This window comes from Giraffa tippelskirchi, chromosome 8 (assembly GCF_054371585.1).
Source record: "Giraffa tippelskirchi isolate mGirTip1 chromosome 8, T2T-mGirTip1v1.2.pri, whole genome shotgun sequence".
NCBI classification, from domain to species: domain Eukaryota; kingdom Metazoa; phylum Chordata; class Mammalia; order Artiodactyla; family Giraffidae; genus Giraffa; species Giraffa tippelskirchi.
Window position 1 is genome coordinate 116,040,451 of NC_137282.1, and position 12,012 is coordinate 116,052,462.

At 46.4% G+C, this 12,012-nt stretch overlaps 1 protein-coding gene across 17 annotated transcripts in view; it reads right to left on the reverse strand.

Moving 5' to 3' along the window:
• Window positions 1–12,012, reverse strand: part of DOCK2 (dedicator of cytokinesis 2) — a 477,583-nt gene that overhangs the window by 74,748 nt on the left and 390,823 nt on the right. For all 17 annotated transcript variants that reach the window (XM_081520659.1, XM_081520666.1, XM_081520650.1 and 14 more), the window contains 2 exons: window positions 2,243–2,343; window positions 2,088–2,146 (listed from right to left, as the gene is read on the reverse strand). In XM_081520659.1, coding sequence (XP_081376785.1) covers window positions 2,088–2,146; window positions 2,243–2,343 — 160 coding nt within the window. The remainder of the gene's footprint in view (window positions 1–2,087; window positions 2,147–2,242; window positions 2,344–12,012) is intronic.

Consider the following 12,012-nt stretch of genomic DNA (forward strand, 5'->3'; position numbering starts at 1 on the left):
AAGCTTTCAACTAGTTATCACCAATATTCATAAATTAGAAAATGCATTTAAAAATTATGTTTCCTGGCTTCTTCTGATAAACTAGAAGCCGTGACAGTGTCAGCCTTGCACTCTAATAGGACAGCAGTCATCCAGGCAGGACGGCACCTGCTCCTTTCAGCTGGGGCGCACCGGGGCGCACCTGGCTGTTTGCTGCAGCCCCAGCTACTCCCTCCCAGACGCCTGCCCCTGAGGCCAGATGTTGGCTGCCACTTTCACTATGCACCTTTTTCCTATGGCAAGGTAGTGGTAAATGGCATACAAAATATTTCTTTTATCCCTATCATTATCCAAAGTAGAGAAACAAAAATGCTGTTCTAGAAAAACAGGGCAGAGATGGCATTTCTTTTTGGTAATGGCTTGCAAAAGAGGGGGGTTTCGTACACACACACACACACACGCACACATACAGAGGATATTTGGGAATGTCTAGGATTTCCCTGGTGGCTCAGAGGGTAAACAATCTGCCTGCAATGCGAGAGACTTGGGTTCATTCCCTGGGTCAAGAAGATTCCCCTGGTGAAGGGAATGGCAACCCACTCCAGTAATTTTGCCAGAGTATCCCATGGATAGAAGAGCCTGGAGGGTACAGTCCATGGGGTCATAAAGACATGACTGAAGTGACTTAGCATGAGCGCAAAGACATTTTTGGTTGTTACAACTAAGGAGGATCCTGCTGTAAAAGAGTGAAAGTGATGGTAAAACTCTTACCTGGGTGTGGCCTCCATGGCTTCCCACTCCCAGTCGTTGCTCTTATGAGCCTCACAAACACCCTGGGAGAAGGTGCTGTTTCCCCAAGTTAGGCCAGTGTCACTTGGTCCCCTTGCTCTGGGCCTCACAGCATGTAAATGACAAGGCAAGGCCCCCGGCAGAGGTGGAGTCTGTTCTGGGCCCGGATACCCAGCTCTCCCTTCAATTTTGTGAACCTGTCTACAACCCTCCTACTACCAGCATGTGCTCTTGACCTGAGTGCAATGCTGCCAGCAAACACAGAACCCAGGCAGATGTCCACTGTGCCTTCCCGACAATGAATGGACCTTGCTGGGAAGGGTGAGGAACTGCTGTCCAGGGAGTCAGGTGGGACTGATAGACACTAAGAGGTCTGGGGAGGGGATTCAGGTTGAATCCAAGAGACAGGCAGCGTCCTGCAAGTGCTCTGCTGAAGAGTCCCCATCTAAGACCAGCACAGAGTCAAGGAGGACACACCAAACAGGAGGTGAAAAGAGCTCATAACTTGTTACTATTTATGCATCTACCCATTCATCCTTTCTGCACAGATTTATGGAGCAGGGTTCAGGCCTTGGGCAAGGTATGCAGCCCCCATCCTTGCGAAATCAAAATCAAGCTCTGGGCTTGCTACTGTCTCATCTCAAGCAAGCTCCTTCCCTCTGAGTTCCCTGATCGATAAAACAAGGGGGAAATGTTTCCATCTTTCAGGAGGTGATGTGAAGATTAAATAAAATCTCCTTGTACAGGGCTGACTCAGACTCTTAATAAATGTCTTGCTGACTCCATCTCCCCTTCCTTCCTCCCATAGGTACCACTCAGCTTGCCCAGGATTCCTGTAGCTCACTGAAGCAGGGACAGCTTCTGGGGTCACCTTCCAGCTCAAATCATATCACAGGAGACCCTCGTCTGCCACAGAGTCAATTCTCCCCCATGAGTTTGGAGGGCCTTTGGTAGATTACAACATCTCATAAGAAGCAGGATGCAGAACATGCACCAATCAGCAGGAAGCACATGTGACAGGTGGGGACATGCATTCCCACAGCAGTCCTGCTCTTTCTCCTTCTTGTAAATTCCAGTTTGATTTCTTAACCCCTCAGGGGCATCAAGGAGAAGCAGATCCACAGCTGTTTTGGGGGGTGGGAGGTTGGGATGGGCACCCTCTCTCATCAGGCACTTATTAAGGACCTGGGGTGTGTACAGTGATAAACTATTATTTCAAGCTTCCTCTGCTGAAACCCCCGTGGCCCTCTAACAGATGGTCTTCAAGAAGGAGCCTGGCATGTGCAGATGTGTCTGTCTGAATGCCTGTGCCTACTCACCAAGCTTGTACCACATATCACGGATGGAGAAGCCAATTAGCCGTCTCATGTCCCCATACCTAGGAGAAACAAAAAACAATGTCTGCTTCAGGCATCACCTCAGAGAGTCTCATGATCCTCCCCCCTCCTTTTCAGGAGCTCCAAATGCAACCTACTTATTCAGGATTTTGTTGTATTTGGCGTGCGAGAACTGCTCCAGCTGCAGAGAATCCTGAGTGATAAAAGCCACTGCCAGATGAAAATAGTTGTTCCACAGCTGTAAATGAAAGAATGGAGAACCGTCATGGAGAGGGCTGAAGTGGGGAAGCATATTAAACGCTGGGTAATGTGAATAATTTATGAAGATGGCAGAAGACAGAGGCAGAACCAGTTTAATTCTGTGCACTGCAATTTTCTAACTGGCACTGACTCTGAAATTAACATTCCAGCCAAAGCGAGGACAATGGATGGATTTCTCTAGGTGCTGACCATGCACGTCCTCTCTCTGACAACAGGATTTGGGCAAAAGGGGAAAGATTTTAGGGCTGCTCTTTTTTATTGCTGTTGTTTCCCTTCATTTTGTTTTTCTGGAAGATGAATAACTCAGCCCAGCTGGGTGCCCTGGTGAGGCGGTTCTCTGCCCTAGAATTAGGGGGCGATGAGGGATAAGGATTTCAGAGACTCTCAGATCAATTCTAAAGGAAATCAACCCTGAATATTCATTGCAAGGACTAATACTAAAGCTGAAGCTCCTGGTGCAAAGAGCCAACTCATTGGAAAAGACCCTGATGCTGGGCAAGATTGAACGCAAAAGGAGAAGGGGACGGCAGAGGATGAGACTGTTAGATAGCATCACTGACTCAATGGACATGAGCTTGAGCAAACTCCCGGAGATATTGGAGGACAGGGAAGCCTGGCGTATTGCAGTCCATGGGCTCACAAAGAGTGGGACATGACTTAGCAACTGAACAACAGCCTCTCTGGAACTCTTTCCTAATTCATCAGGCAGCAGAGGACCAGCCTGCCACCTATTCCATCTTAGAATATGTCGCCTTCTCCTTCCCTTTAGCTCTATTCTTTTGAAGTTTGGTCCTGGACCAGTAGCAACGACATCACCTAGGAACTCATTAGAAATGGAGATTCTTTGGCCCCACCCCGACCTGCTGAATCAAACCCCAGAAATCCATGTGCTCACAAGCACTCTGATGATTCTCATGCTCATTTGAGTTCAAGGACCACTGAGGGCTCAGCTGATAAGTAGTCTTGCCATAATTTTAACATTGACATGATCTCTTGGCGGTAAATGCAGAGACTAGAACCCACTCCACCCACTCATGGTGAAATAGGTCCAGCAAAGTGTGCAGCAGAGGGAAAGTGCTCCAGAGAGTAGCAGCAGTGACAGTGACGCTGATGCCAGCTACAGAACTGAGAGATCGAGACTCAAACCAAGGTATCGTCGAGCCTCAGTGAGCCCATCTGCAAAGGGGGCGATTACCTCTGTACCCACTGCAGAGGACTGTGGTAAAGATGATGTGGTTAAAGGCTGTGGATCTCAGTAAGAGCTCCAAAGCTGTGGTTAGCCTTGTTATTCTTTTCATTATTCTGGTGACTTCTTTGGTACCAAAGCAAATAATAGTACAACCCCGGTGCCTTTGGTGCTCAAGGGCAATTATTACAAGATGTCATGGCCCTGAAAGGAGCAGGTGGGGAACAGCTTTGATGGATGAAGCCCATTCATGTCCAGCATCCTCTAAACATTGACTAGCAAGAGGAGGGGTAACACCAGCTGGAGAAATCACCTGCCAATGAGGCTGTCATCCTTCACTCAAAGATGTTCATTGGAGGTTTCCAATGGCCAAGACTAAGTGAAAAGCAGCTATACCTTTGGTAATGTCCTTACTGCTGTTACTTTCACATGGATTTGTGTCTCCTGTTTCAGAGAAAAGCAAAACAAGCCCTTTGTTTTACCATGGGTCAGATGCTTTCCCACATACCCCTCCTTCCATCTCTCAAAACTTGGCAGCCGTTATTAGACTCATTTTACAGATGAGAAGAGCAAGGTTTAGAGGGGTGAAGTATTTTGCCTAAGTTCACACGGCTTGTTATACATACAGCAGAGTTGGGATTAAAAGCCAGGCTTACTGATTGATGGGGCCTCCCTGGTGGCTCAGATAGTAAAGAATCCGCTTGCAATGCAGGAGACCCACCTTCAATCCCTAGGCTGGGAAGACCTCCCCTGGAGAGGGGAGTGGCTATCCACTCCAGTATTCTTGCCTGGAGAATTCCACGGACAGAGGAGCCTGGAGGGCTACAGTCCATGGAGTCACAAAGAGTTGGACATGACTGAGCGACTAACACTTTCACTTTACTTTTTCACTCCTGATTGATACTCAGGTCTCTTTCTACACGCTGTGGTCTGCCTTTAGCAGAGACTATATTGACACATATTTACAGAACACCTTCAACGGGCCGGGTATCATCATGTGGGGCTAGGGCAATGGTTACACAGATAGCACTTCCTGCCCTCGTGCAGCTTATACTCTGTTGAGGGAATAGCTTTCTTTCTTTTACTTGAAACGTTATTTCTCAGAGTCCAGAAGATCAAGTCTTTCCAGGGTGCAGTGAAGTGACCCCCTGGCTTGTGGCCCCAATAAAATCAACTCAGCACACAGAGCCCAGAAGGACCAGATCCTGTCCCTCCCTTCCTCAGAGTCTTCCAAAGGCGGCCCATCACTCTGAGAATCAGATCTCAAGCTCTCTGTTTCCATAGTAACCTTTCTTCCAAACACAGCGAAGGTCAGGCTGTCTCTCAGTCACTCCAAATGCCCTTCCTCCTGGTGACCCCATGACTTGCAAGTTCTGACAATGTGTTGCTTTGTTTGCTCAAGCCCAGAGCTCATATCTCGTCCTATTTAAGACCAAGATATGAAACTATGAGCCAAGGAAAGGGAAAACCTGGTCATAGGACATGGAATGGGTTATTTTTTAGGGTGAGAAGTTCCTGAATTTAGGGGATTTCAAAAGAGTAATCAGGATACAACAGGAAGTAGATGTATAACAAAGTGAGCTGAATTGGTATTGCTTTTGAGAAAAATTCCAGAAATCTCACATCTAACATGTTTGAGAACACCTCAACATGTCAAATCTAATGAAACTTCTTACTAAGCCTCTATTCTACCTGACTTAGTCCGTCACCCTTTATGTCACCCTTTTCCTGATTTTCTTCTTTTTTTCAATTGAGATATAATTCACATATCATAACATTAACTTTTAAAAGTATACCATTCAGTGGGTTTTACCATACTCATAGGTAGTAAATCATCACTACTATTTTATTTTAGAACATTTTCATGACCCCCCCAAAGAAACCTTCCACCCATTAGCAATCACTGCCATTGTTCCATCCTCCTCCGCCCCCGGCAACCACAAAGCTACTTCAGTCGCTGTGGATCTGCCTCTTCTGACATTTCAGAGAAACAGAGTCATAAAATATGTGGGTTCATCCACATTGTCACAGGTATCAGTACTTCATTTATGTTTATTGCTGGATACTATTCTGGGTATCAATATATACAAATAAACTACATTTTGTTTGTCCAATATAGACATTTGGTTTATTTCCACCTTTTCGCTTTTAGGGCTTCCCTGATAGCTCAGTTGGTAAAGAATCTGCGTGCAATGCAGGAGACCCCGGTTTGATTCCTGGGGTCAAGAAGATCCCTTGGAGAAGGGATCAGCTACCTACTCTAGTATTCTCAGGCTTTCCCTGTGGCTCAGCTGGTAAAGAATCCGCCTGCAATGTAGGAGACCTAGGTTCAATCCCTGGGTTGGGAAGATCCCCTGGAAAAGGGAAAGGCTACCCACTGCAGTATTCTGGGCTGGAGAATTCCATGGACTGTATAGTGCACAGTAGTGCACGGTATTGCAAATTTTTTAGGGCTTCCCTGGTGTCTCAGAGGGTAGAGTCTGCCTGCAATGTGGGACACACGCAGGTTTGATCCCTGGGTTGGGAAGATCCCCTGGAGAAGGAAATGGCAGCCCACTTCAGTATTCTTGCCTAGAGAGTTCCATGGACAGAGGAGCCCGGCGGGCTACAGTCTGTAGGGTCGCAAAGAGTCGGGCATGACTGAGCAATTGCACTTAAGCTTAAGCTTTGGCTTTTATGGATAATGCTGCTATGAACATCTACATATGAATTTTTTGTGGACGTATGTTTTTGGTTCTCTTGTATACCTACTTAGGATTGCACTTGATTTTCTTCTGACTTCCCTCCTTGAAGATCTTTGTGAATCACAAGACCATAGGTCCAGTGCTTCTTTTTCTCAGTCGATCAGAAATTATGCCCCTCGGCCTGGATGGGAGGGAGGTTTGGGGGAGAATGGATACATGTATGCAGGCGTGCATGCTAAGTCACCTCAGCTGTACCCTATGGACTGTAGCCCACCAGGCTCCTCTGCCCATGGGATTCTCCAGGCAAGAATACTGGAGTGGGTTGCCATGCCCTCCTCCAGAGTTCTTCCCAATCCAGGGATTGAACCCATGACTCCTGTAGCTCCTGCATTGCAGGCAGATTCTTTACTGCTGACCCACTGGGGAGCCTGGATACATGTATATGTATGGCTGAGTCCCTTCACTGTTCATCTGAAGTTATCATAACATTGTTAATCAGCTACACCTCAATACAAAATAAGATATTCAAAAGAAAAAAAGAAGTAATGGTGCCCCCGAGTGTTTCACCCACAGCCCCCGTCCAGTTCTGCCCGTGAGGCCCCGTGGGGCTGACCCTGGGACTGAGGGGAGGCTGTCCTGGCCAGCGGCTCCATGGAGGGCCTGAGAGTGAGCAGTGGCAGCGACTAGACTCAGCTGGACACTCGTGACACCTCCTCCCTGAACCTTCCTGATTCTTGCTCCTGAAGAGTCAGAGCCAAAGGGACTAATCTGGCATTCCAGGCAATTTCCAATGTTTTCTCCCGCAGCAAACTGCCTATTCCAGGGAGGGGGCGGAGCTGGTCTGCTCAGACTCACAGGTACAACAGGAGCATCTCGGTCCCCATGGCACTGTCCATGGTGCTTCTCACACTTGCAGCAGCCACGTCTCATCCTTTCATCAAAGCCCAGCTCAAGACCCACCATCTTCACGAGGCCTTCCCAGAGGGCAGAACTCATCAGGCCTGCTCAGCCCTTCCAGATTTGAGTAGTGTGAGTAGGTGCAACCACAGACGGGGATTCATTCACTGCTCCGCACCCGAACTTGGGCTCCGCTCACTTCCCACGACATGATGGTCCAGTGGTTCAGAGCATGTGCCATCAGCATCTCACGACTAGGGGACGAATACCAGTCTCTCTTACTGGCTGAGCTGCTGTTGGCTAGTTACTGGACCTTTCTGAGCCTCATTTTTCTTACTTATAAAATGGAAAAAATCATGGTAACTACCATAAGAAGTGGTTATAAGTGCTGGATGAAACAGCATGTGCTGGGAGACACCCGCAGGCACCCAGTCGATGCAACACCGGTGTTGGCCATGGTCCTGGCTCCACTGTCAGGTCCACCAGTACCAAGGGTCCTGCCTCCTTCTTACTTGTATCCTTAACGCCAAATTCAGCACAATGGCTTGAATATAGTGCTCCAGAAAATATTTATTGATTGATCACCATTTTGTTAGAGAGATTCTCCAGTTGTTTCAGAAGATTTCAGGTTTTTCTTTCCTCCCTGCCCCAAGCCGCCTGGTGGCATTTTATTAACAGCCCAGCTGGATGGCTCAGAGAAGCCACAGAGTCTTTGGCAAAACACACGGGTTCCTTTTCCCTGGGGAAGAAGTAAGGTGATTTCTGATTGAGAATTTCATATTTTGAACCACAGGACAATACAAGGTTAAAGCTGGGATAAATTTATAGGTCATCTGATCCAATTCTATTCACAGATGTTAACAGTGAGATCCAGATAAATTAAACAACCACCCAGTCATACTGCTATTGGGTGTAATTAGAACCTGGCTATTTTAATTAACTCTCAAAAATTATAAGTGTAATACGCACATAGTAAAAAAATTAAATGGTTGAAAGGTTAAACAGTAAAAGTTATTTTCCACCCTACCTTGGGCCCTAGTCTAATTCCCCAGAAGAAAATATTGTTAACAATTTACCAGCTATACTTCCAGAAATTTTTGTGTATAAACAAACATATGTATAGACATCTTTTTTTAATAGTCTGCTCTACTTGGCTTTTTTCTGTCATCAATATTACTTGCAGATGTTTCCACATTAGCGCATACAGATCTGCTTCATTCTCTTTTATTGCTGCATGGTCTGCTGCTTTAAGAATGCACTGCAATTTTAACCAATTTCCTATTTACAGACATTTAGCTTGACTCCAACTTGCTTCTTCTTTAGCATCCATGCTGTAATCAACATACTTGTTTACACATCTTTATGCATGAGAGACGTTTTGTAGTATATGTTCTTAGAGGTGGAACCGCTAAGGCCCAGGGTCTATGCAGATTTTGTTATTGTTTGTTCGTTGTCTTTGTTGTTTGTTTTCATAGATACTATCAGGTTGCCTTCCAGAATTCCAATCCAGCTACCAGCTCCCTTGTCATGGGCAAAAGACCCTAACTCTCTCTTTCCACAGTGTCTAAAGGGGGATAGTTAGGGCATCCCAGATGGTGCTAGAGCTAAAGAACCTGACTGCCAATGCAGGAGATGTAAGAGAAATGGGTCCGATCCCTAGGTTGGGAAGATCCCCTGGAGGAGGGCATGGCAACCCACTCCAGTATTCCTGCCTGGAGAATCCCCATGGACAGAGGAGCCTGGTGGGCTACAGTACACAGGGTTGCACAGGATCAGACACGACTGAAGTGACTCAGCAAGCATGCAAACTACTACCCAGTTTTGTGATCTCAGTTCAAAAATCACTTCCTGGAGAAGTCTTCCCAGCTCTCTTGGAGTATAGTAGACTGACCCTCATTACAGTCTGTTCACAGGATTCAGGACATATCTTAAGCAGAACTATTGGGTTGGCCAGAAAGTTCATTTGGGTTCACCATGGTACAGAAAGACATGAACGAAACTTTTGGCTAACCCAATCATTTATTTTGTCTCCTCTACCAGATACAAGCATCATGCAAGCAAGAACCTCATCTCTATCTTCTGCTGTACATCCAGTGTCTAAGATTATGTCTAACCCAGCATATGCTCAGGAGATATTTATTGAATGCGTTCATCAATAAGCCCAGCACTTTTGCATATGTCTTTGTTAAACCCTCCCCAGAACCTATGCTATCTGTATTATGGTTCTCCCCATTTTTAGAGAGCAGGAGATTGAGGCCAAGAGGCTGAATAACTGGCCCAAGGTTACATAGTTATGAAACAGTGAGGTTGGCATTTGAATCCAAGAGTATGCGTCTCCAGAAGGTCTAGTCTTGACCCACTCTGCTCTTCTGCTGAAATTGCTTTTCTTCTTCTTTCTTGATATCCCGTTAGCCTTTGTTACTGGTTGAAGTTCATCCACTGGTTCATCAGATATCTTTACAGCAGAGACATCAAGAATTTTTGATCCTATAAGATTCTTTCTAAATGGCCTTGAATTATTATTTACCCCAAATTCTTAATTTAAAAAATAAAGGCCCAATACCCAGGGTTGCTAATGTGCAGTCAGTGTGCCTCCCCTGGGGTGGAAAGACTCAGGTGCCACGGCCATTCTGAAGATGCCATTGATTCTGGGAGTGAAAGTTTCCAATTACAGATTCAGCTTGGGAGCATCAGCTAGAGGTTGTCTGTGGCCCTCAAGCGAAGCACGCAGGGCCACAGAAGCTGTCGCCACGCATGTGGCCATCCTCCTGCCTGGAAGAGGTGTCCTGCCATGACCTCCCTGTGGGGAGGCTACGGGCCTCTTCAGGGCCCCAGTGAGTGCTGCACTGCGCTCCTCCCCTCACATTTTTTGCATCTCTGGTTCAGTTCAGTTCAGTTCAGTCGCTCAGTCGTGTCCGACTCTTTGCGACCCTGTGCTCTGGCTACATTGCCCATTACAGAGACCACGCCTGCCCTCAGTCTTCCACAACGGCTGGGGATATTCTGGAAGGTTTTCATTTCACAGGGTCTCCAGTACAGGTTCAAAAATGATCCCAACACATTTGCTGCCTGGAAGCTGATCCAGAGATGCCGCAAGACCAAGGCTGGAATTAATGAAGGCAGAGCCAATTAGAGCTTCCCAAGTGGAGAGAATGGTCTTAGTAGCAAGCAGATACCCGCACAAGATGGAAAAATTTACCTGGAGCCAAAGAGCACATCTGGTCCACTGATTCCTGGGCCAGTCAGTTTTCAACATCTAGAGGCTAACTCCACAGACAATCACTGTCGAGATCTCTACCCCAGGGCCAGGAAGAGCTAACAGGAACCGACAGTGTCTCTGGAACTGCCTAGAGCTGTCTCTGAGGTCCAAAAGGCACCCTGTTTCTGAGAGGTAGTACAGAAGAGTGAAAAGACAGGCCTGGGGTTGAATTCCAGCAGCCCCACTTAACAGTTAGATGACCTTTAATAGGAAAAACAATCACTTCTCTGAAGTTCAGTTTACTCACCAGTAAAATGGATATTTCCCAACCTAAGAGGGTTGTGATAAGGGTCAAAATGCCCTAAATCAATGCCTAACAAAAGTTAGTCATCTTCTTGAAAAGGTTGGATGCTAGAAGATGGATTTATAGTCTGCTATTGAGACTCCAAGGTCCTCGAGGGCAGAGCAATGTTCTGCTTTGCTTCTGAATTTCTCCAAGCATATTATAATAGTCTGGACTCATGAAAATTGCTCTTAAACAAAAATTCTCACTGAGTTAAACTGGAAATCCTCTCTTGACCTTCCTTGACCAGGCAAAGAGATGTGAATGTCAAGGCCCAGTATCTTGAATATGCCTGGGAATGCAAATTTTTTTAGCCCCAAGCAGGAAATGTCATTATTGTAATTCCCAGGTCTTGTCACCTACAGAATGGCACCCACAGAGCTTCCTGCCTTTGTGCCCTTTGAATCACAAAACCACAGTTCTGGAAAAGATACTCAGGATAATCTCATTGTACTTGCCCCTCCTCTGGACAGCAGCTGCCCAAGCCAGCAGTACTTAGTGATGGCTGCTGTTCCTGCTGATATTAAATGCATAATTAATGAAACTGTAAGAAGGAAACAAGGCGTGTTCCAGGCAGGGTACAGAGAACAAATCCATTCTCACATGAGTGGGGTGAAGGTAGAACAAAGATAAGGTTGAAGAATGATCCTCTTCTTGAGTGCTTCCCAATAAATATCTATGGAAGTCTCATTAGGAAAAGAGAATTATTTCCTTTTGTAATTATGGCCACTTTCCATTTTACAAATCTTGCAGGTGTGACGGTCCCCGGCGGTGTTGCAGTGACCACGGTCCCGTTTGCCGAGGACTGACACAGGGGTTCCAGACCTGACGTGTCTAGGAGCATGATCGCCATCACCACGATCATCATCGAAGTGATAATTATCGTAACTATACTGAGTTAATACTTATTGAATAGCCACCACGTTCCTGGCATTGTTCTAGGTATTTTGCATGAATTAATTCACTCAGTCCTCTCAGCAACCCAGTAACACAGCCACCATTAGTGTCATCATTTGATGTGGAGGACAGTGAGGCACAGAGAGATTCAGTAATTTGCCTAAAGTCACAGAGCTCTTAAGTTCAAACCTTCCATGTATGAAACCCCCACTTCTCTGGGCAACTTTTAGATGCAGATTTCCTTTCAGGAAAACTGGAGAAAACCTAAAAGAATGGCATGAATCTGAGCTTCCCTTGGAAAGTAGCCCCTTAAGACCGTGGAGGAGAGCCAGAGTCAGGAGACCCGGTCTGGGGCTGCCATTGCCAATGCCCATGGAAAGAGATGAGCAAAGCAGCCACCAGTTTTATGGCACAAACGCGGCCTTGCTGCTGCCCCTAGG